The sequence below is a fragment of the Mesoplodon mirus genome (assembly GCF_964341445.2).
Source record: "Mesoplodon mirus genome assembly, chromosome: 2".
NCBI classification, from domain to species: Eukaryota; Metazoa; Chordata; class Mammalia; order Artiodactyla; family Ziphiidae; genus Mesoplodon; species Mesoplodon mirus.
Genome location: NC_138977.1, coordinates 125048826 through 125073057, shown reverse-complemented (window position 1 = coordinate 125073057; position 24232 = coordinate 125048826). Strand labels below are relative to the sequence as shown.

Sequence of the window (24232 nt, the reverse complement as noted above, 5' to 3'; positions counted from 1 at the left end):
AGATAAATTTTTTTAAAAAGAGGAAATTCTGACACATGCTACAGCATGGATGAATCTTAAAGACATTATGCTAAGTGAAATAAGCCAGTCACAAAAGGACAAATGATGATTCCACTTGTATGACAGAACTAGAATAGTCAAATTCATAAGACGGAAAGTAGAATGGTGGTTGCCAGGGGCTGGAGGAGGGGGAATGGGGAGTTACTGTTTAATAGATACAGAGTTTCAGTTTTACAGGATGAAAAGAGTTATGGGGATGGATGGTGGTGATGGTTCACAACAACGTGAATGTACTTAATGCCACAGAACTGCATGCTTAAAATGATTAAAATGGTTAATTTATGTATATTTTATCATCATAAAAAAGTTTAAATGCTATTAAAGTACACCTTCCTTTTCCAAGAAAAAAAAAGAAAAAAGAAATACTGTCTTATGTAGGAGTTAAAAAAAAAACAAAACACAAAACTAGACACAACAATAAATATCAAGTAATGAGGAGCTCAATGAAGTTAAAAGTCACCTGAAGGGAATTCCCTGGCGGTCCAGTGGTTAGCACTCTGTAATTCCACTGCAGGGGGCACGAGTTCCATCCCTGGTGAGGGAACTAGATCCCACATGCATGGCACAACTGAGAGTTCGCATGCCACAACTAAGGAGCCCACGTGCCGCAATTAAGACCTGGTACAACCAAATAAATAAATTAATTAATTTAAAAAAATAGTTGGCATGGTGTTATTTGGGTGGTGTCATCCAATAAACTAAATTTGAAAAGAAAAAAAAAATAATTAAGCAACAGTAAGTGAGCTTGGTATTGGCATAGAAACAGACAGACAAATGGAACAGAACAAAGAGTCCAGCCACAAACCTACACATATATGGATATATGGCAAGTGGTGTTGCAGATGGTTGGGAAAGGGACAGGTTATAAATAAATGATGCAGGGGTAGGTGGGGTAACCCTATGGGGGGAAAATGAAAGTGAACCCTTATCTCTTGCTATGTGCAAAAAACAATTATACAGTTGGAGGAGATATATATGATACATGTTGCTGACAATATTGAGGCTATATAAAGAATTCTTATAGACTAATAAGAAAACAACAGGAAAATAGGCAAAAGATTTGAATAAACACTTCACAGGAGAGAAAATCAAAATGGTTAGTAAATACATGAAAATGTGCCCAACCTCATTAGTAATTAGCTAAATGCAAATTAAAGCCATAATTAAACGCCCACCAGATTGGCAAAGATGAAGGAAAGTCTGACAATACCAAGTGTTAGCAAGGATGTGGAACCAAGGGATGTCTCTTTTACTGCAAAATTCTTGGAAAACAGTGAAAGGCCCTAGAACTCAGGAGTGAGACTCCTGGGTACATACCCTAGAGAAACTTGTGCACACATGCATCACAAACACAGATAAGGCTGTTCCTAGTAGCACTGTCTGTGATTGTCCCAAACTACAAACTAAATATCCACCCACAGTAAAATGGATCCATGAACTACGATACAGTCAATGCAACAGTTTTTAGCAATGAATCTGAACAAACTACAGCTACGCACAGCAACCTGGACAAATCTCAAAGATGTAACGAGCAGAAGCCAGACACCAAAGCTTGCACCAGTATGATTCCATTCACATAACGTGTGAAAACAGGAAAGCACTGTGATGGATGAAGGCTTCATAGCAAAACAGGAATGTGAGCCTCCCCTAAGCGAGGGCAGGGGTTACTTGTGAGAGAGGAAGGGGGTGGCACTGAGCTGGGGAGGGCACACGGGGGCTGGTTCACTTCATAGCAATTTGTTACGCTGTACATTTGTGTTCTGTTCAGTTTTCTGGATGTGTTTCATTCCACCGGAAATGAAAGGAAAACGGAGGTGCCTCAGCTCTGAGTAGCTCAGAGCGTGACCAGGGATGCAGCTGGAGGGCGACGCAGGAGCAGCTGTCAGGCAGCCTCTCAGGTTTCTAAGGAGCAAAGGAAGTCTGAGAGAGGCAGATGGGTCAGGTCTGCTTTGCATCCCACGACTCTCCCTCCCGAGAGAGTGCTGGTGGCTTGATGCGGGATGGCCACTAGCAACCATCTCCGGGGCACAGACAGGGGGCCCGATGTGTGTGCAGGTTGCCCAGCCAGAGAAAGGCTGCGGCCTGCCCCTCACTGCCCCTCTAGAGACACACAGATTTGGTTCAAGTGCCAGCTCTGCCTGATATTCCCTGGGTGGCCTTGCTGTCCTCTATGCCGTGCCCTCCAGAGGGCAGCCCAGTGCAGCCCAGCTGGACGAGAAGCCCCTTGGGCCCAGGCCCCTGGTGCTCAGCCTGGGGTGCCAGAAGCTCCCCCTCGGACCAGCAGGGGGCGTCCATGCAATGTGACCCAGAATTAGGGTGGGGACTGGGAACAACCTTGGCTTGTTTTGTGAGGTCTCTTCTGGTTCTAAAAACATCTTTTGACAATAAAACTCTCTATGAACAGAAGGTACAGAGGCTCACTGCACTCCTGATGAACTGCAGGAAAAGTAAAACCACGTTCAGTGCTCAGCTTGGAGAAGCTTCCCAAAGTGTCTAGGGCCCTCTTCCCTGGCACAGGAATTGAACTATCTCTGGACTCACCATCAGGCTGGGCAGGTCAGCGAAGCCTCTCTGAGCCTCAGTTTCCCTATCTGTAAGGTGAGGGAGCAGCACAGCGCCTCGGGTGGGGCCCCTGTCAGTTTACCCCCAGACTGCGGCTGGGAGGGCAGAACAGTGAGGCAGGTCAGTCTTGTCCCCCCCGGAGCTGTGGCCCCCTCGCTGGGTGAAGGCATGCCCAGAACTCCAGGAGGCAGGCTAACCAGACACCCTGCAATGACTGTCCGAGGCCGCGCAGGTGGCAGGGAGCTAGGCGGGGGCCAGGGTCTGGGTTCAGCAGCGAAGGACAGATCACACGGCTGGGTCTGGAATCCAGGCCTCTCTAAGCCTGGGTTTTCTCACCTGTAGAACAGTTTGCCTGGAGGGCAGCTGCTATTAGACCTAAGTCAAGTGTGCAGTTCAGCACCTTGAGTACAGGAAGTGCTCAGCCAGTGGTAACCACCCTCCAGCCCTATGTGAGGAATATAACATTCATGGCAAGTCTTGGGGGAGTGGGACCCCTTCCAGCCCCTCCTGCGTGCTGGAGGACCGTGCCTGGGGCCCCATCCACTACCATCCACACACTCTTAGCAACCGAGGCCCTGGGCCTGGGGTGTGAACTCACAGAGGAGGGCAGCTGTCCCGGCAGGCCCTGGGCTGGGCCTCTAGCAGCGACAGGCCTCATCTGTCCAGGCCAGAAGGACCTATCACCTGGCTCTGGATACCAGAACCCCCCAACCTTCCAGCTCAGGAGTCTTCAAGTATGAGCTGGCTGCCAAGTGGCTGCGTGTCAGCTAAAAGCATCAGTGTCCTGTGTCCTACAGCAATCAGCAGCACAGCAGACCCCAGACACTACTGGAAACGGCTTCTCTGATTTCACAGAAAGGGAAACTGCAAGCCACAGTGGGGACTGGTGTGCGTCACTGGGCTCAGGGCAGCGGACTGCAACTGCAGGAAGGAGGAACTGCTGGTTTCCCACAGATGCTGCGGAAGGAACACCAGGGGCTCCGGTGCCCCCAACTCCACCGGGCGGCTGAAAAAGAAACATCTGTAGAGGTGGTGCTGGACGCTCGGTTCCTGGGAGGAGACGGCTGCTGTCTTCCCCGCTGCACCTCCAGGAGCCTCCCACCTGACTGGACTCCTCTATCCTCCTCCAATGAACGACCTCACCCCAGGACATGCCCAGGGCAGGGGAGGGGACGTCCAAAGGGCCTTCCTCCGGGACCATTAATCAATGGCTAGTGGGCACATGGGCTCTTGTGACTTGGCTTTTACATCGCAAATTCCTCGTTCCCAGCACAAAGTGCAGCAAGGAGCAAATGACCCTGGGTTCCCTGCCAGCCCTGACACCCAGTTGAGTCTGTTTTTATGAGGGAAAAAAAAAAAATTCCAACCTGGATGGCCAGGCCAGGGAGAGCAGCCTGCTGGAATTCCATGGCAGGAAGCAAGGGGATGATCGGTGCTGGGCCTGCACCAGGCATGGATCAGAGGACTTGGGCATCTGGGTACCACTGTCCCCACCCACCCCTGGCTGACACAGGGCCTACTCTTCCTGCAGCACTGTAGCCACCACTTCCTCCAGGAAGTCCTCCTGGAGCCCCCAGGTGGGTTGCAAGCTCCCAGCCCCTGCACACCCCGCTGCCGTGGACGGTGGGCGCTGTGCGTACCTTCTGCCCGGTTGTCTCCCAGTAACCACTGGTTAAGCCAACGAATGACCCAATTACTGATGTGAGGGGCCTCTTAGCTCTGTAGCCTCACTGCCCTGGACCTGACTTCTGGCAGCAGAAACTGACGTTCTGGATACAGGCTCTGGGCCCAGACTGTCCAACTTTTCGGGTCCTGTTCTGTTACCAGCTGTGGACCCAAGGGTAAGTCATTTAGCGCCCTGGGGCCTAGAAAACAAGACCACCTCCTAGAGGTCCTGTGAGCTGACCTGCTACAGTCAACACTTGGAGGCTGGCGTGGGTACTCAGTAAGGCCGGCCGTGCCCCCTTCCCAGTGCAGCCCTGGCCACCGGGGCAAAGGTCATCTGTGCTTTATTGTGCAGCACCGGCCCCTCACGGAGCCTGCATTGTAGCGTTCCTGGGGGTCCAGCCCCTGCCCCACCCCAAATACCCCAGCCCTGCCCAGCTCCCAGCCCAGTGCCGGGGGGGCGTGCCGGGGGTACCAGAATTTCTGTAAATCAAGTCCAGAGTGGGCTCAGTCCTAGGCTCCTGGGAGGTGAGCAGGGTGAGACAGGAGAGCCCCACACAATTCTCTGGAGCCCAGGGCCTGGCCGAGCCCCGGGGGACCCAGCCTGCTGGGAGGGGCCTGGCCTGGCAATCTCTGTGAGGTGTCCACTGGGGAGGCCCCGGTCAGAGCACAGCGCTGGCTCCCGCGTGTCCTCCTGTGCAGGCCGGTCTCCTTCTGCGTGGCCCAGGGCTGTGGCCCCTAGGCTGTCTCTGCCCAGTAGCGTGCAGCACAGGTGTCACCTGGGCCTGGCGTAACCGTAGGGGTGCCGCAGCAGCAGGCTCTGGTGGCCAGGCAGCACGTGAGTGTGGTAGTGCTCCACCAGGCTGCCCACGCTCACAAACAGGACCTCGCCCTCCAGGTAGAACTTCGCCTCCTGGGTGGGGAGTGGGGTAGGGTCAGAGGGCCCGGCCAGCCAGCCCTCCCTGTAAGACGGGGCGGTCGGCAGTAACGCTCTGCCCAGGGGACGCAGGCCAGGTCTGTAAATAAGCCGAGTGCCGAGGGCTGATCATCCCATCTCCTCCAGGGTCAGTGGAAGACACAGAGAAGCCAGGAGAGGGGGGAGGTGGGGCCGTGGAGAGAGGGGAGGGCGGAGGAGGGGTGTTTGGGGTGCTGGCCTCAGACCACTCACTACCTATGCTCTCCCAGGGAGACTCTGCCTTGACCCCAGCCAAGCCCCGGACTAGGGCTCCCCTCCCGCCCAGGGCCCTCGGGTAGGCCAGCCCGCTCACCTTCTCAAAGATACGGTAGTTCCTCACTTTGCTGGAGGTTTCATCCCACACGACCAGAACCTACGGGGAGAGGAGCAGGCAGAGGATGGCTCACTCCCCTCAGGAAAGACATAGACTCGGGGTGCGGGGGCAGCAGCGTCAAGGCTGGGTCCCTGGGAGAGGGTCACCCTGCCCATGGACAGCAGGGTCATGATGGGCGGCCCCTTGCCCAGGGACTCCTGCCCTCAGAGAGTCTGCTGAGACGTGAATGACAGTAGCAGGTGCCTGGTCCACACTAGGACCATCTCCGACACTCAAGGGGAAACAGGCTCAGTGAGGTCACACGAGTCACCCTTGGAGGGGCACAGGCAGAGCCAGCAGACCTCCTAACGTTCCCACGTCCGCAAGCAGCCTTCCCTTCAAAGAGCAGGAAGGGGAACCCCCTACCCCGTCAGAGCCCCGGGCCCCCCAACCCTTCCTATGCCTCACGCCCGTGCTGGGGAGTGGGCACCACTGCAGATGGTGTTGAGTTCCTGAGAATGGATAGGGAGAAGGGGCTGTAGACCTCAAGGATGGAGCCCGGTTGAGAAGCCAAGTAAGAGGCTGCGCGGGGAAATGAGCTACGAACTGTAGAGTCCCGTGCTCGCCTGTCAGCCCGGGTGTGTAGAGAGCAGCAGACCCCATGACGCAGCCATCCTGGGGGCCTTTGCACAGCAGGGTGACGGTTGAGCATCCCCCCTGGGTGCCTACCTTCCCCACCTTGGTGGAGGAGTTCCGGATGCAGTAGAGGCCATCCAGGGGCTCTCCCCGGGGGCTCGTGGCTTTGAACAGCCTACAAGAACACAGCCATGCGAACAGGTGAGCCCCCCTCGGACAGCTCTGTCAAGGACCCTCCAGCCGCCCCCCACCACATGGCTTTCTGTCATCCCAGATTCTGCAGCTCAGGTTCCGAGAGCACTGGGGACCACGAGGGCCGGCCACACAGAGCCCAGGGCGAGGCCAGAGCAGGGGCTGAGCTGGCAGGAGTCGTTCTTTCACCGGGTTTCTCGTAGCACTCAGCTGTGTTCTCGTGCCAGTAACTGCCCAGCACCGAGGCTGGAGAGGGGGACCGAAGAGCAGGAAGACCGGAGGGTGTGCGTTCGTGCGTGTGTGTGTGTGTGAGTGTGTAGAGGGGGCGGCAGAGAACCTCAGGTCTGCCAAGACAAGGCCTTGGAGAAAGAAGAGCTTCACACTGACCTTTCCACTTCGCAAGATTCCGTGGTGTTGATGAAAACTGAGCTGGGCAGTGGCACCTGGAGGGAGGCCAGCATGGTCAGCGTCAAGGCCCGGGTGGGGCTTTCCCCGCTGGCTGCCAGCCTGTGCCGGGAGCTGGGGCTTTGCACCGTGTTCCACGCCCCCAGCTCTCCCGCAGCTGCCCACCCCCGTCAGAACTCAGGCGCTCCACTCGGCCTTGCCTTCTCATAGTCCTCATCAGAGTCCTCCCCACCAGCGTCCGCCGGCGGCGTGTCAGCCTGCGCGGGTTTCCGGGGTTTTTCAAAGGAGAAGCTCCTGAAGCTCTGCCCGTCGGGGGGTGATCGCCTGGAAGGGGAGCAAAGAGAGGAAGGCCGTGTCGCTGCCAGACGTGGGACAGGCTCCCTCTGCTCCCCCCAGACACTGCTCCCCGTGCCGTCAAGTAACCACACCAAGCCTGGGGACCCATGAGGTCTGGCGCCTGCAGCCCTGGTGGCTGTCAAAGGCTCAGGACCACAGAGCTCTGGAGGGCTCCACGCTGACCGCCCTGGGGTGGCAGCAATCGCCTGATGCCTGGCCGCCTGAGCCGGGGTCACCGGCAAAGGGGGTCCTGGGCTCCAGACGCTGTGGGCAAAGGGCCCAGTGCTGCCACTGACCAGCTCTGTGACCTCAGCCAAGTCGCACTCCTCCCAGAGCCACGGGGGATGGATGTGAATGGGTTGAGCTGAAGGGACACGCCCCTCACTGTGGCCACATGGTCCGAGCCTCCAGGGCTTCAGGGAGGGTTAAAGGAGGCCACCCTGGGATGGGCTGCCAGGCTGTGGGTGAGGCTGTGCTGTGGACGATCAGCTCTGGCACATGCAGCCCCGTGGCACTCAGGTCCAGATCCACAGCTCATGAACACATGAGCCAGCCTACAACTCTGCGGCCCTCACGAAACAGAACCATGTGTGTGCCAAGGGGTCCTCCCAGGCACTTCCACATGGGTGGCAGTGCTAACAGAGCCCTAGGGAGAAGGGTGCCGTGGTCAAGAGTACTCAGGAAGAACCGTGCTAGTGTGCCTGCTCAGGCTCCCCACTGGGGCTCCTGGAGCCTTCACTGCTGAAGGCCCTGCGGGCTGTGGGTGTGAGGACACACCAGTCTCCCGGCACTGCCCAGCAATAAAGCTGCAAGTGTTTTGAGCAGGCCTCGAGGTGAGTCACACACACGTTCCACATTCCACTGGCAACTGGCAGGTTCCCAGTTGGGAAGGGCACAAAGGCAGCCTCGGTGGCGTCAGAGCCAGGGTGGCATCTGGAGCCCCAGACAGGGCCGGGAAGGGCACTTCTGGCTCAGGAGGGCTCAGTTCCACACCTCCCCACAGCGCCCGTCCCTGGGCAGGCTGGCAGTGCCCGGAGGGCCCTCACTGCACGGCAGGGGCTCTGGGAGGCCGGGGTGCCCAAAGCCCCACCTCGCCCACTGCTCCCCAAGGCAGCCACGGGCTCCAGGCTTACCACCCACAGGGCTGGACCTCAAGGGCCAGGCGGGACACCCCCGGGAACCCCCGCGTTAGGTGTAGGGGAGGCCGTACAGCCTAGGCAGCCCAGGGCCATCAAGGCGCCTTCCTCCCCCCACCCAGGCCAGGGCCGCCTGGCGCCCGTCATGGGCTGCGTGCCAGAGGCAGGGAGGCTGGGTCGCCGGTGGGAAGACAGGCTGGGGAGGGGTCCCGGTGGCACCAGTGCAGCACAGACTCACTGGAGGTGGGGGAGAGGCGGCTTTTCTGGCCTGGGCAGGATCGCGGGCCGGGCTGCGGCCTCGGGCGTGGGCAGCTTCAGTGCGGGAGGCCGGGGGGCCACGGCGGGCACGAAGAGTCCGGGCTTGGCTGCCTCCCTCGGGGGGGCCACTTCAGTCACCTTCAGGAGCTTGGGCTTGTTGGCCGGCACAGGAGGGGGCTCAGGTGTGGGTGGCCCCCGAGGGGACAGGTGGAAGGACTTGAGCTTGTCACAGTTCCTGGAGGTGGTAGCAGCTGCGCTGGCAGAGCTAGGAGAGCCGGCGCTGTGGCCAGGGACCTGGGGCTCTGGGCCGGGGCTGGTGTCCTCGCGGAAGCAAGGTGGCTTCCGGCTGGGCACGGCAGGCAGGCCGCCCAGTGGGGGTTCACTCACCCTCCGGGAGGGGGCAGGCACCCTGGGGCTGGGCTCGAGCCGCCTCGGGCCCAGCAGCTCCCTCCTGGAGTCCTCGGGGGCCGGGCCGGCATCGGGGATGCTGCGCTTAGGGGGTGCAGGCGGCAGCAGAGGGCCTGGACCCTTGGAGGAAAAGGAGTGGGCCCGGGGCACATCAGAGAAGACGGGCTTCCTGGGCGTGGGCACCGGAGGTGGGGGGTAGGCCGGTGGGTGGATCAGGGCATCTGCAGAGCAAGGAGACCCATCTGGTGAGCGAGCGTCCCCTGCTGGAGGCCGGAGCAGCACCACCTCTTCCGGCAAGTGATGGCCAGGGGCAAGCAGGCGTGCAACCCCTCAGCCCCCAGCCCCCAGCCTGGCCGCCCGCCCTACAACCCCGATGCCCAGCACTCCCGATGCAGCCTTCCTTCTGGGACCCTGGCCCACCCCAGGCCACCCGGCCCTCCCTATCTGTCCTCCATACGGCAGCCTGTACAAAATTCCTGAAGCCCAGGTGTCACATCAGGAGCCTTTAGCTTCCGAGGGAGCGGGTCGGGGCGAGAAAGAGAAGGGGCAAGGAAGCCTCCCAGGACTGGGCCTCAGCTGGGGCGGCTGGGATTCCCACTAACAGAGGGAAGGAGGAAGGGCGGGAGCAGGCTGGGGGAAGCTGGGGGTTGGGTTTGCTCCTAACAAGTTGACAGCGCCATGAGACACCTAGGGGACGTCGAGTGGACTCCAGGGGCCCAGGCCCAGAGTTCAGAGGAGAGGCCCTGGCTGGAAATGTCAGCAGTCAACAGCCTGTCGATGACACTGGCTGTGGCCCAGGAGCAACAGGAGGGGAGCGGGCCAGGCCTGAGCCCCAGGGTTGTGTGCGTGGGCACCCCGGGCAGCACAGGGCTGGGCAGGAGGGAACCTGGAGCACCAGGTGTCTGGGGCTGGCGAGGCAGGTGAGGGCAGGGAGGGGGCCCTAGGCCAAGTGTCACCCTCGGGCGCTGGGGTGGGAACCCTGACGAGAGGCGTTCTGGGTGAGGAGCTGGGAATGCGCAAGCAGGTGTGCAGGAGCGCTGGGCCCCTGGAGGTCAAGGTGGGGATGAGGGTAAGGTCTCCACGGGCACTCTCCAGCCGGGGGTGGGGCAGACAGAGGCAGGGCTTCACCAGGGCTGCGGTCACAGGCCCGAGAGATGAGAGAGCGAAGCGGACGAGCGCGGGCGCAAAGACCAGAGGACGGACAAGGGTCTGATGTGGGCTCGGTGCTGGCCAGCAGGTCCTGGTGGGCTGAAGGCCTGTGGGAGCTGGGGCCCCAGAGGGAGGGAGCCAGTAGGAGGGAAGAGGGCTGGCCCCAGGTGCACTTGAGGGAGACACAGCTAAGAGGAGGCCACGAGGAGTTGAGGGGGGCAGAAGACAAGGTGGATGGAGAGGAGGCCAAGGAACAGGGAGTCCCCGGCCATGATGAAATCAACAAGAACAAGAGGAACTGAGGGAGAACTGGGGGTGGAAGGAATAGTGAGTGATGGGACAGACGGCAGGACAGAGGCATGGCCCTCCCCCACTCATCCCTGCGCTTCCCTGGGATGCCTGGTACAAGCCTGTCTCTCTTGCTTGGCTGAGTGCTCTGGGGGGTGGGGGTGGGGTGGGGTAGTTGAGTGACCATCTGGCCACAGGTGCTCACGGAGAGCTCTCCTCCTTCCCTGTTCTCAGCCCCCAGGGCCAGCCCTGGCTCAGCATCCCACGAGTGGGGCTCCCCCTCACCTACCTCTGCACCGCCCCTCCCCCATCCCAGGCCAACTGGAGGAGGTCAGAGGAGCAGGGGAGCACAGCCAGCCTCTTCTGCTCTGTTCCTCCCAATACTCGGGCTGAGGGAGAAAAACTGAGGCCCGAGGTGGAGACGGTCAGGCCTCAGGCCACCCAGAGCCGTACCCAGGCTGACAGCCCCAACCCAGGGTGGGGAGCCTCTGCTCCAGGCCCCAGTCCCTGTTCTCTACTCCCAGTGCTCCCCAGGCCCACCGGCTGCCCCGCCTACCCTCAGGCTTCCCAGAGTCGGGGCAGTCGGGCTCCATGTAAGAGTCGTCCTCGTCGTCATGCTCGTAGTCTGTGGGGCAGATGGAGGGTCGGACTCAGGGCCACCCAGGCCAACTGCACCCAGGCTGGGGTAGCCGGGCGGGGCTCTCAGGACCTTGCTCCCTCAGGGGGGCCTGGGGCCAGGATGAGGTGGGCAGGATGGGAACCCAAGACCCAGGCTGCCTGGGAAAGCCGAAGGGACGGAGCAGGGAGGCCAGCCAGCTACGTCTCCTGCCTGGGCAGCAGCCAGGCGTGGAGGGACGGCAGGCGGAGGATGCAGACGCGCCTCACCTTCATTTTCAGTGGGGTACGGAGAGAGGCTGATGTCCACGGGCCGCTCGATGGCACCGTAGAAGCTGTCTGTGTCCGAGCTGGAGTCGCTGAGCGCAGGGCGGGCGGGGCAGTGAGTACCGGGCAGGGGGTCTCCTGCACTCACTCTCGGACACGCAGACAGACACACACACATACAGACACGGACGCAGCCACATGCACGTGGACACTCCGACATGCGGATGCGGACAAACACACAAACACGAGAACACACACGGAGACGTGTGGACACAGAAAGATCTAGACACACATATACACACAAAACAAGGGCAGACAAGGGGACTGGAGGCTGTGGTGTCTCCCTCCTCAGCCCCACCGTGGTTCTCGCCACAAGTACACCCCGACTGCCCAGACGGTGCCAGGCCTCAAGGATGGGCCCACGTCCCCACCTGCTCCTGCCCTGGGGGCTCAGGCAGGGGCCTGCGGGACAGCCTAGGTGTGCCCAGCCCTACCTGGGCCTCCCTATCCTCATCTCTGAAAGGACCGGGTGGATGCAGTTCCCGCCCAGAGAGCCCCTGCTGCTTTTGAGCCACCTTCACCCCGCGGTCATCAACACCCAGACAGGCTGGGTCACTGCTCTGGGCACTCACTCTGCTCTCACTCCCTAGTGAGGGGTGCTGGGAACCCAAGGGCCTGAGCTGCTAGAAACGCCGGGCTTCCTGGGTGGGCGAGTAAAAGCACGTGTAATCCCCAAACAGGAACTACCAATGGGGTGCACGCATACACATGCTTACACACTCGGGTGCACACACACAGGTGCACACACGTGGCCCAGCTGGCACCTTCAGAGAAGCCTTCAAGGAGGGGAGTCTGGGCCAAGTCCCCAGGGGTCAGGAGGCAGGCACACGTGTCAAGTCCAGGGCCCTAGTGACACCGGCCCACCATCACACCCCCAGGCCCACCTGGCATCCAGAGGCAGCTCCTTCTTCTCATGGAAGTGGCCAATCTCCCTGCGCAGCAAGGCCATCCAGCTCTGCGGGTCAGTCAGGCCCTCAGCGGGCATGATGCTGCCCAGGGGAGGAACCCACCCTCATCCCTCCTCCCCTGCCCGCACTGGCTGGTCTGTGTCGACCACCAAGGTTGGGGAAGACGACCCTGGCTGGCCCTTCTGGGGCCGCGGCCCCACTTCAGCCCACCCAGGGTTCCTCCTGAGACAGCATGCTCTGAGTATGAGGGGGCTGGCGCCAGGCCCTGGGCGTGAGGACCGGAGACTGGGGGGCGGCACCCACCCAGCTGCCCATGCCCCAGCCACGGCCCCTCAGGGCCTGGACGGGGGCCCTGATAGTTCCCCGTCCCCACAAGGCAGGTCCAACCCGGCCCCCCATCACCTTGCGCTCATCCTCAGAAGAGGCAGAGAAGAACCACGTGCGGTGCTTCTTGCTGATGTGGACGATCTTGAAGGGGAAGACGTTGCTGGACGTCGTCTCCTCAGCTGCCCGCATCACCCTGAGGGCAGTGCCAGTGGTCACCATGCGGCCCATGCCCGCAGGGACGGCCCAAGCACAGCCCCGCCCCTGGACAGGTCTTGGCACCCAGCACCACGCCCCGAGGGACACGGGAAGATCTGGACGGTCGGCCCATCGATGCTGCTGGCTGAAGGCCTGGATGCGTCAGGCACAAGGAAGCGTATGGGCAAGGGTGGGCAATGAGCGGAGGGCACAGGGGTCCAGGAGGGTTTCCAGGGAGCAGCGCGTGCAGGGCTCTGATATGAGGACTTGCCACCCTCGCTGCCCACCAATGCTACTTTACTTGGATGCCTCGGGCCCTGCCTGGCCCCTGGCCTACCTCCTGGGGACACTCATGGGGCTCATGTCACCCTCAGCCCTGCCCCTGCTGCCAGGTGCCAGAGGCCCAGGGAGGCCACAGAGCCACTTTGCTGGCCTGAGAACATTTCAGGGAAGTGACTCACTGCGGCCGCTCCTGCAGCCAGGACATGGGGTTTGCGTAGAGATCACAAACTCTACCAGGGGGGGCGCTGTCAGGCTGGGCGCCTGGGGCAGGTGTGTCCATCTGGCCCATCAGAGGGCCTGGACCATCCCCTGCTGCAAGGCTGCAGTCCCACCAGGCCAGGGGTGGTGTGTTTGGGGAAAGGAAATGTCCCTCCCCAGGGGACACCAGAGTCTGATCCACCAGTGCCCGCTGGCAGCCACAGGGCCCTGGAGCCTCCCCCGGCCTCCACCTGGGGGATGGGCACTGGGCTGGGTGCTTGGGGCAAGTTTCCCTACTGAGCTTGCGGCCAGCATGTGAGTGGAGGCCTAGAGTCACTCCCCAGGGGCGCCAGTCCTGCCACTGCACCACGGGACCCTCAGGTTCTCATAGGCAGGAAGGGCTGGGCCCTCCCAGGGTGGGGGGGCCGGCAGGGACACAGACTAATGCCATTGGGTGCAGGGCCTGGGTGGTGTGACACCAAGACCTAGAGCCAGGAATCACACTTGACCCCCGCGTGCAGGCCTGAGGCCATGGGTGGGCCCACACGTGCCAACATGCCCCGTCCCCCCGGGGGGTGGGGGGGAGACCCAGTGCCCATGAGTCAGAGAGCTCCTTGAGGGCAGGCTCGTGCCCAACTGATAGACTGGCAGCCCGCAGCAGGGAACTGGCCCCAGCCTGGGAGGCCCCGGGAGCCAGGGGGGCCTGGGGCAGGGCCTGGGGTAGTGGGCTGGGCTCTTGGCCAGAAGGAGGCAGAGATGGTTGGGGGGGCAAAGGTGGGGAGGAAGGAGGGACGCAGAAGTCAATGGGCTGTGACCGAATGGGGACTCTGTAGAGCAGGCTGTTGCAACCCTTGAAGCTGATAAAGCGGCAGGAAGCCCCAGCCTCGACCCCAGGCCCTCGGCAACGGCCTGAGGCTAGGATGGAGCGGCAGAGGCTGGACCCATCTGAAGGGCTGGGGGTGTGAAACATCTCAGGAAAGTCTGGACTTGTCTTGGGTGGGAACCGGGGGCGAACCCACTGGCCGTGGGGCTGAGGGTCAGTGGGGCACTTACCGGTTGTAGCCACTCAGCGAGAAGGCGCCCTGCGGGGAGGCCGACGTGCTGCTCTTAAAGTAGTAGATGCAGCGCTTGTGGATGATGACGAAGCGCAGGGGCCCTGCGGAGCGGGGCGAAGGCAGGGGCTGAGCCTCTGGGCAGGCCCCACTCCAGGGACCATGCCTGGAGGCCCTGGGCGACTCCAGGACAGGCCTCCTGCCCCCTCCCCAGGAGTCTACCATGGGGCCAAATGCTGACAGATGGATGGGCATGCTGGTCCCTCCAGGGCAGGGGAGATTCAGGGGGCTGTGTGGCGCTACCACAGGCCCCAGGGACAAGGGACTAAAGTGGCTCGAGGAAGGGCAGAGCCAGGGCTAGAGGCCCAGGGAGGCCACAGAGCCGCCTTGCTGGGTGGAGCAAGGCTGGGGGCAAAGAAGCCCAGAGATCTTGCCAACAAGAGCGGCAGGTGTGGAGCCAGTTATGGTGAGAACCCCTGGGGCTACTGCCCCATCCCTGAGCAGCCCCTCCCAGGCCTGGAGGCGGCTCATTTACAGCCACTCCTTGGAGGCTCCCTGTTCAAAGAGGAGAGCAGACCAATCGGAGCCCACAGAGAAACCAAATCAGTCGGCCTGGGGCACCTCAACCAGGCAGCACAGGGCCAGGGAGTCCCTGGCAAAGGGCACAGCTTGAGCAAAGGCATGGGACGCTCGTGGCTGGTCAGAGGGGTGAGCAAGGCCCTGATGCTCTTGGGCTTCAGTGTCTCGAAGCCTGGGCATCTCCCAGGCCTGGGGGCTCTCTCCCTCTCCCAGCCTGCTGTCCTAGGCACCAGAGCCCCGGTCTCATGAAGCTCTGGAGGTCCAGCACCCAGATGGCTGTTGGCCTGGTACGTGAGTTCATTGCAGATGGAGTGACTGCCTGACTCGCTGAACACCCACCTGATAAGGCGAGGGCACCTCCCAGGCTGAAGCTCCCTTGTCCAGCTGGTCAGCACTGTGCACCAAATGTCCTCCTATCTCCACCCGCTGCACCACCCCAGACCCTTCCACAGTCCTGGGGGCTGGGAAGGCCAAACTCAGGGCCCCGAGGGGGTGCCGGCAGGGAGAGAAGGGAAACTCTGGAGGGCCCACCAGGTAAGGAAGGAAGGAAGGAAGAAGCTCAGAAAGGAAGGGTGCTTGGCCAAGGAGGTCCAGTGGGGCTCAGCCCTGTCCCCACGTCCTCCCATTGTGCTCCCCACCACCCAGGGGACTCACATTTGAGCAGCTGCAGCTGGGTGCCGCCCTTCTTGTGCAGGTAGCCAGCCTTGGCCACACCCCCAGGCATGGTCAGCAAGTTCTGGGCACCAATGGCCTTCATGGGGACGGGCCAGTGCATCTCCTCGGCCGCCATGAAGCTACAATAAAAAGGGAAGGGGACATGTCTCAGCCAGGGGTGGGAGCCACACCCTCGCCAAACAATCCTTTGGTGGGTTGGCTGGGATCCACGCAGTCTCCCAGTCAGCCTGGGGCATCGTTCGGGCAGGGGCCACCCAGTGAACAGTCTCCAGGGGCAGGCTGCCTGCCTCAGGGTTAACCCAGGCCCGCAGGGCCCTACATTCCAGGCCCGGCTGTAAGGCCCCGCCGCTTAACAGCCTCTTACTCATGTTCCAGCTGCTCTCCCAGAAACCTGGCAGGTTCTTTCAGTTTCACACTTCCGGTCTCTGCCTGGAATGACTGCCACCCCTCCTCACACGGAGAACTCCTACTCGTCCTTCAAGACCCAGATTCAGACTTCCCTCTTCTCTGACGCACCTCAATGCCCAGTCACATTCGGGGCCTCCCGCACCGCACCCCTGGTCCCTCTGAACAGCACCCACCCACCCCGTACTGTTTTATCTAGTGCCTGCCCCCACCCCACCCGGGGGTCCGTCCGGGGGCCCCAGTGGAGTTGGAGGAGCAGTTCGGGTCACACCCAGAGGCCCAGCCTTGCTGGAACTCCTGCCCCATCCCCAAACACACACACACAAAGAAAACCACTCCGCTCTCAGCAAACCGGCAGGCTCCAACAGATGTTTACCGCCTCCCGCCTCCCCGGACGCCTGCTCCTCGGCCCCTGCCCAGGTCGCTCGGGCTGCCCGCTCCAGCTCCACCTGCGCACAAAGCCACCCCTCTGGCCTGCGCCCCAACCAACAGTGGAGCCTCCGACCAAGCGCGCCACCCCCGCGCCCGCCCGGCGGCCCGCACCGGACAGAATCCCGCGGGCGTAGGGAGGAGGGGGCCCCGCGCCCACCCGCCCCGGGAGGTGCTGGCAGACGGACAGGCCCCCGCCCCGTCCGAAGCCCCCAGACCCGCTGGAGCCGGCCCCCGCCCGCCTTTGTTCCCGCCGGAAGCGCCGGCTCGGTCCGGCTCGGTCCTCACAGTGTCCACGCGGCGGGCACGGCCGGTTTCGGGGGATCGGCCCGCGCCCGCCTCCCCTGCGCGCACCGACACGGAATCGGGCCGCGCGCCCGGGCCGCCGCCTCGCCCGCGGCGCCCTCCTCCCGCCGGCCCCTGGCCCGCGGCCGCAGCCCCTCGCCCTCCATGCCGCCGCGCCCCCCGCCCCAGCCCCGCCCCAGCCCCGCCCCAGCCCCGCCCCAGCCCCGCCCCAGCCCCGCCCCAGCCCCGCCCCAGCCCCGCCCCAGCCCCGCCCCCTGCCCGGCCGCCAGCTCCGCCCCTCGCAGGTGAGGCACCGCCCCGCCCGTCAGCCCGCGGGGCCTCAGTTTCCCCGCCGGCCGCTGCGAGGGTGGGGGTGCAGGGGCGCGTGGGCGCGGGGCGGACGCCTGAGGGGCCGCCCGGAGTCTGGAAGCCATGGAGGCGAACGGGCAGCCGGCCTCACGGCCCCGCGCGGCTGGAGGGCCCCCGACCGCCCCCACACCCGGGCTCCAGCCCCTCCGGCTCCTGGCGGCGGAGACCTCGGGAAAGTGCCTCCTCCTCCTCCCGGAGCCCCAGCCCACAGCTCTGTCAAGGGTGAGTGCGGGCCGCCCCGCCTCCCGGGGCTGAGCTGGAGTTGAAGCGGGGCTGGCTGGCGAGTTTCCCCTCCCCTCGCCCCCCGGGGCGCGAGCACTCAGGCTCCCGGGCGGGGCTGCCGGTCCTCCCTCGTTCCTCCCCCGTGGCCCCCTCTGGGCGGGCTGCGTCGCCTGTCTGACTCGGAATTCCTTGCAGGGGTCAGGGCTCCGGTCCTTGGCAGCTCCACCTGCCTGGAAGGATGTGGGCACCTCTCTCAGGAGCCCCCTAGGCTGGCTACAGGCTGGCCTCCCAAGCATGCTGCCTTCTCTACCTCCACTTGCATACAGGCTGCCACCGAGATGGGCCACCTGCAGCAGAGGGTGGGTCTAACAGCTTCCGCCCTGCTCCCACCCAGCGGGAGGTCCCTGGTTTCCAGGCCTCTGCCTCAGGCCAGCGCTCTGGCCCCTTCCCGCTGCAACCAGCCCCTGCCTCTCATGCCTCTACAGCAGCCTCCCTACACTGAGGCTCCAACCAGCCTCTCCCAGTGCCCTTGCCAACCCCACGCGCCCAGCATTCCCAGCCCTCTAGGCTGCCTCCTCGCAGCCCCCTGCCTGTGCCCCCCTCCACCACCTCCGGGCAGCCCCACCCCACCTCCTCTCCTCAAGTCCCTCCCTGGCCTCCAGTCTCTTTCCTCCATCACCCTCCCCTCAGCACAGGCTCCAACACACACGCCATGCCCATCACTGCTCTGTTCTAAAGCTCAAGGACCTGCTCATGTCCAGCTGGCCCTTCCGGATCCAGCCCCTGTGGACCTTTCTCACGGGCTGCCCTCCAGCCCTCCACCTCCCGTGCGTGTGCCTCTGCACCAGCCAGGCCCGTGGCTCCTGTTACTCAAATCAACCGTGCTCCCCCCTTCAGGCCTCTGTCCACACTGTTCCCACTGCCTGCTGTTACAACTGAACTAACTCACCCTCAAAAGAGTTGGTTCAAATGAACACCAGTCCTTCACAGACTCTTCCCAAAACCGAAGAGCAAGGCATTCATTCTATGAGGTCGGCGTTACCCTGATACCAAAACCAAAGACCTCGCAAGAAAAGAAAACTACAGACCAATATCCCTATGAATGTCAGCGTAAAGTTCCTCACCAAAATACTAGCAAACTGAATCCAGCATCATATAAAAAGGATTCTACACCATGTGGGATTTATCCTAGGAATGCAAGCTTGATCTAACATTCAAAATTCAAAAAATGTGGGGAATTGCCTGGTGGTCCAGTGGTTAGGACTCAGTGCTTTCACTGCCAGGGCCTGGGTTCAATCCAGGTGGGGGAACTAAGATATCGAAAGCCTCACAGCACAGCCAAAACAACAACAACAAAAAACCCAAAAAAAAAAATTCAAAGCAGGTAATACATTATATCAATCGAATAAAGAACAAAACCCACATGCTTATGCTGATAGATGCAGAAAAAGCATCTGACAAAATGTGACAATCCGTCATAATAAGAGCACCCAACCAACTAGGAGTGGGAGGAACCTCCTCAACCTGGAAAGGATATCTACGAAGAACGGAGAGCTAACATCATAAACAATGGTGAGTGACTGAAAGCTTTCCCCTACAAGCAGGTACAAGGCAAGGACATCAGCTCTTGTCACTTCTATTCAACATTGTACCAGAGGTTCTAGCCAGGACAATTATGCAAGAAGAATCAATAAAAGCTATGCATGGGCTTCCCTGGTGGCGCAGTGGTTGACAGTCCGCCTGCCGATGCAGGGGACGCAGGTTCGTGCCCCGGTCCGGGAAGATCCCACATGCCGTGGAGCGGCTGGGCCCGTGAGCCATGGCCACTGAGCCTGCGCGTCCGGAGCCTGTGCTCCACAACGGGAGAGGCCACAACAGTGAGAGGCCTGCGTACCGCAAAAGAAAAAAAGAAAAAAAGCTATGCAGGTTGGGAAGGAAAAAGTAAAACTATTCAAAGATTAGATGATTAGAAAATCCAAGGGATCCACTAAAGAAAGAATGATTAGAACTGATAAACAAGCTCAGCAAGGTGGCAGGATACCAGATGGATATACAAAAATCAGTCCTATTTCTCTACACTAGCAACGAACAATCCAAAAATGGAAGAGAGTTAACTCAAATGTCCCCTCTTTCAGGTGGTTCCACCAGCTCAGGTCCAGCACACAGGGGGCACCCAGGGAGTCCCAAAGGAGGTGTAGAAATGTTGACCCCGCTGGGTGCTGGGGAATACAGGTTGCCTGGAAGGCGCAGGAAGCTGAAACAGAGCCGCACCCTGCTCCATCGCCTCCTCCCCCATCTGTAAGGAGACCTGGCATCTGTGTGGGGCAGGGGGTGCCAGAGGCAGAGCTGAGGACAGATGGGGCCCACCCCGCGTCCTGGCTCCACACCTGAGCGAGTATGGGGAAGGAGCCGGGGCAGCCCATGGTCCCACCCTGGTCAGCTCGGTGGCCAGGCAGGTGCAGGCCTGTGAGGGGCTCAGTCTCACCTGGCCACCGTCCCTCTGTGGGCAGGAGGAGGGCTCTTGGGTGTCCACGGGCTGACCTTGGGTGGGGAGGGTGGGCTGTGGCAGGCCTGGTCGTGCTCCACCTTCACCTCCCCTGGGAATGTCCCTGCTTCAGGGACAGACACCGACATCCACCGCCCCTCTCCAGAAGATGGACCATCGAAGGGGAAGCTCATCCTGATGGCCGGATATCCTCTGGCTGCCCGGCCCTGCCCGGCACCACTGGGTGAGCTGGGTTGGGACCCGCCCAGGAGCACGGTGCCAGGCACGCTCCCCAGTCCCTGCTCCGTGCCCACCCCCACCTTCTCTCTCAGCTGAGATTGGTCTGTGTGACCCAAGGCCCGAGGCTGCAGGGGTGAGGGAAGAACAGGCCGGGGAAAGCCTCTCTTTCCCACAGAGACAGCCCCGTTGGGCTCCAAGAAGCGCAGGCTCTGTGGCTTCCACCTGCCTTGGGGTTGCGAGCCTCCGGGGCGTGTGGTCATCCCCTGCACAGGCCCACACATGAGCCGTGTCTCCCCAGACTCGGTCATTGTCACAGACGGTACACCCAGACAGGATGTGTGCATGAGCCGCATGGCCCGAAGGCAGAAGGTTCTGTGTGTGCACATCAGTGTGTGTGCACACGCGTGTGTACCGGTGTGAGCCTGTGCACCAGGTTGCCTGGAAGGCACAGGAGGAAGGCGCTGGAGGGTGGGGTTCCCTCAGCTCTCCTCTCCCACACCCGCAGGTGCGGTCTTGGCTGTGGTGAGGGAGCTGGCACCTCGTGGGACCACAGGATCAGGGTTCCGTCAGTGGTGACCAGGCCACCCATGTGTGGGAGCTGCAGGGTGAGGGGGGCCTGGGGGGTCCCAGCCCCGACAGAGAGGAGACCAGGTCCCCCAGTGCACTCACTCACACCTATGCACACACTCACTCATCATAGGTCTGCATGCACACTTACTCACACCCGAAGACACACTCACATACCCACCTGCATATAATCATACACACACACGTACACACATGCACTCGCACATACACATGTACTCGCTCACACAGGCTCACACGCATACGTATGCACACACTCATCCGCACATGTACGTGCTCACATTCATTCTTTTTTTTTTTTTTTGCGGTACGCTGGTCTCCCACTGCTGCGGCCTCTCCCGTTGCGGAGCACAGGCTCCGGACGCGCAGGCCCAGCGGCCACGGCTCACGGGCCCAGCCGCTCAGCAGCACGTGGGACCCTCCCGGACCGGGGCACGAACCCGTGTCCCCCTCATCGGCAGGCGGACTCCCAACCACTGCGCCACCAGGGAAGCCCTCACATTCATTCTTATACATACACTCATTTTCACACATGCCTGCTTGCACTCAAATGTACTCACACACACACACTGACTCACGTGTATATTCACAAACACACACACACACACACACACACACAGCCTCCAGGGGCTAGCAGGACCCTTCATGGGTGGCCCCAGTGCCCTGGGCAGGCAGCTTGGGCACAGGTCAGAGTAATCATCACTACCCCACAGCCCTGCACTGGTCCAGAACCAAGTCTGACCCGACAGCTCATTAAACCCCACAGGCGTTGCTTTACCTCCATCTCACACTAATAAACAAGCTCAGCAAGTTGTCAACTCGCATGGAGCACACCGGGCACTCACCGTGGGGACCAGACTCTGTGCTTCTCGAGGACCACCCCATGTCACCATCCTAACAGCCCCTGACGTGTGAACCTGTGTCACCCCCACGTCACTGATGAACACACCGAGGCTCGGAGAAGCTGAGTAACTCAGAAGTCATACAGCCAGTGAAGAGTGGAGCGCTCAGCCTGTCCCGCCCGCCACAGAGCGGGCGCTAGGTGGCGCTGGAGGGGCGGGGCCCCGGCGCCTCTCGGTTCCGTCTCTCCTTTCAGTTTCTCCTCCCCCTTCCTCTTCCCAGAATCTTTCTCCATAAAAGAATGAAAAACGAAAATCTCCAATGAAGGCCAGTGACGAGCCATGCCAGAGGGGGGGAGGGAGGCACGACCTGGGCTGGGGTCCCTGAGCCCCTGAGGCTCTTCGGCTCCCTGCGGGACCCCCCAGCACTGCGCTCCCAGGGCAGGCAGGCAGTGGGGGCTCACACAGCTCTCCGTGTCCCCGCAGTGCAGGCACGGTCACACTGACACACCATCACACTCACACACGCACACACACAATGTGTGTGTACCCAGGACCCAAACGCCAAGGCCACCCAGGCAGGGCAGCACATGACCAGGGGGCGGGGTTGTCCTCTCTGGGCTCCCACTTGTCCCGTCCAGCTGAGGGCTCTCCTCTCGGGGGCCCAGGGCCAGCGTCCTGTGCGCCCCACCGCGGGCCCCGTTGAGGGGGGCTCTGACTCCACACGGGGCCTCCCTGAGCGGCTCTACAGGTGCTGGGCCGGCACCACCTCCCGAACCCCCAGCCCCAGGGCCGCCCTGCTGACCTGGTGGCACTGACCCAGCACATGACTGTCTTCCTGCCTGGCGACGGCTTGGGGGCAGGTGTCCTGGGGCCCAGGAAGGCCATGTGGCTCAGGGGCCACGGGGCGGGGCTTCAGCCGGCCTCCCCCAGGCAGGCGCGGTGCGGTGCCCCGCGCAGCCCAGAGTGCCGGGCCGGCTACACCCGCGGTGCCTCCTACTGACAGCCGCCTGCTGCATCTGGGGCCCGTGGCCTCCAGGGCTTCCTCCCCGCCCAGGGTTTCCTGTTGCCGGGCCCCTGGGCAGCCCCGGGTAGCCAGCACTTCCTGCCTTCCACCCGTTGAGGTCCTGAGGCCCAGCGCTGTGCCCAGTCAGTGCCGTGTGGCCTGCTGGCTTTGGGCCATGCCCACTGTGGTCAGAAACCACAGGTCGCCAGGCCCTGGGGTGAGGCCAGCTATGCCCCCGGGAGGCAGCTCCCCGCCGGTCCCCCCTAGGGACACCTCTGTACGTTTGACTTCTTCCCAGCAAATCGCTGAAGCCCCAAAGCCCAGGGCGCCAGGCCTGGCCTCCCTGACCCCAGAGACAGCCACACAAGAAGTCGGTGCTTACGCCCCGCACGGGGAGCTCACTTCTACCCGGGCGTGCTCCCACCACCACCACGGGCGCCACTGCCCAGCTCTGCCTTCAGAGGCTACACAGAGCAGCTGTGCCTCTGGCACCAGAGCCTTCTGCGTTTCAAGGTGGCCACCTCTCTGCCCTTTGACACCAAGGGACCAAGGGATGGGTTCCGAGCCTGGGCCCAGGCGTCGGCCCGTCACCTTCCCTCCGTCCCCCAAGCCTTCTGCCCCACCCCATCCCCCCATGCCAGGCACAGCCACTCTCTGCTGCCTCTGTGAACACCTGGCTGGCTAGAAGGCACTTACAACCCCCGTGGCAAAGCATGGTCCTGTCACCACTCCTTGGTCCCTGACTGGGTCCCTCCCAAGCCTGCTCTGCCCCACCAAGCCGGGCTTCCTCCCCCTGCCAGGTCCACAGCCAGGAAGCTGGGAGCAGGCATTCAAGCCCAGGCTGCTTGGTGCTGAGCCCCCAGGCCCCCTGCCTCTCCTCCCCTGAGCTTGGGTCTCAAGGTCACACACCTCGCCCAGGGAGGACAAGACCAGCTGGAGGAAGGAGTGCTTTGGGGCCATGCCACGGCAGGATTTGAGGGTGACAGAGGCCACAGACTACGGGTCCTCAGGCATTGCAAAGGCCTTGTCCTGCCCGCCAGGTTTCCCAGGGCATAGCCCCACAGCCAGCTGTGCCAGTGCCTAGTCAGCCTGCATCCCTGCGTGTTGGGGCCTGAGGGAGGCCGGCCCTGGGCTGGGGGCCTCCATCTCCCACTGTGTGCACAGCACCAGACCCCTGCCAAGGCCCCCGCACCACCCGGGGGCCAGTCTGGGTTGTGAGACTACCTGCTATCCTGGAGGATGGGGAGCTGGGGCTTTTGTGTGCGAGCTGTCCTCAGGGCGGGACCCTGGCCTCCGCAGCCTGTGTCAGCCTCAGTGCCCTCGGTGGCCGTGGGCAGGCCATGCCTTCAGGAGAAAGCTGACACAACAGATGGACGGGTGGTGGCAATGGGGAGGTTCAGTGGGGCCCCCTGCCCTTCCCCTTCGCAGCCTGCCCAGAGTGGGGAGAGGGCTCCCAGTCAGACTCAGCTGGGCACACCGCCCACCTCTATCCTCTGCCAGCTGTGGGCCTCAAGCTACTGACTTAGCCTCTCTGAGCCTTAGTTTCTTCATCGGTGCTGAGGGTTGAGATAAAATAGCAGGTTAGGAGCCCCTGCGGCTTGGGCGGCCAGGACAAGCCAGTGGAGCAGTTCTGGGACGGGGCAGGCGCTTCAAGGGGCCGTGAGGTCCAGAGGAGGTGCCCAGCAGGCACTGGATCAGGGGAGGCCTCCAGATGAGGGGCCAGGTTTGACTGAGAAGGAGTTTGCTGGGGCAGGGGTGGCCTGAGGAAGTCAGAGTCTGGGCAGCAAGTGGCCAGAGCCGGGGGAGGCTGGGGGGGTGGCGGGGGGGAGGGTGAGGGTGTGGGTAC

The 24232-nt window shown here is 61.9% G+C and overlaps 1 protein-coding gene across 6 annotated transcripts in view; it reads right to left on the bottom strand.

The window, feature by feature from the left end:
• Positions 1–445: 445 nt before the first annotated feature.
• Positions 446–24232, bottom strand: part of SH3BP2 (SH3 domain binding protein 2) — a gene marked incomplete at its 5' end in the record, with an annotated part of 39812 nt that continues 16025 nt past the window's right edge. The window contains 14 exons of one of the 6 annotated variants that reach the window (XM_082609718.1): positions 446–5200; positions 5556–5615; positions 6285–6366; positions 6771–6826; positions 6989–7112; positions 8499–9147; positions 10653–10766; positions 10920–10988; positions 11249–11337; positions 12190–12260; positions 12616–12733; positions 14269–14371; positions 15501–15640; positions 22186–22353. In XM_082609718.1, coding sequence (XP_082465844.1) covers positions 5063–5200; positions 5556–5615; positions 6285–6366; positions 6771–6826; positions 6989–7112; positions 8499–9147; positions 10653–10766; positions 10920–10988; positions 11249–11337; positions 12190–12260; positions 12616–12733; positions 14269–14371; positions 15501–15640; positions 22186–22268 — 1896 coding nt within the window. In that variant the 3' untranslated portion in view covers positions 446–5062. Of the gene's footprint in view, positions 5201–5555; positions 5616–6284; positions 6367–6770; positions 6827–6988; positions 7113–8498; positions 9148–10652; positions 10767–10919; positions 10989–11248; positions 11338–12189; positions 12261–12615; positions 12734–14268; positions 14372–15500; positions 15641–16643; positions 16808–17176; positions 17196–22185; positions 22354–24232 lie in introns of those variants that run through there. The other 5 variants (XM_082609721.1, XM_082609722.1, XM_082609720.1 and 2 more) reach the window with 5 other exon arrangements.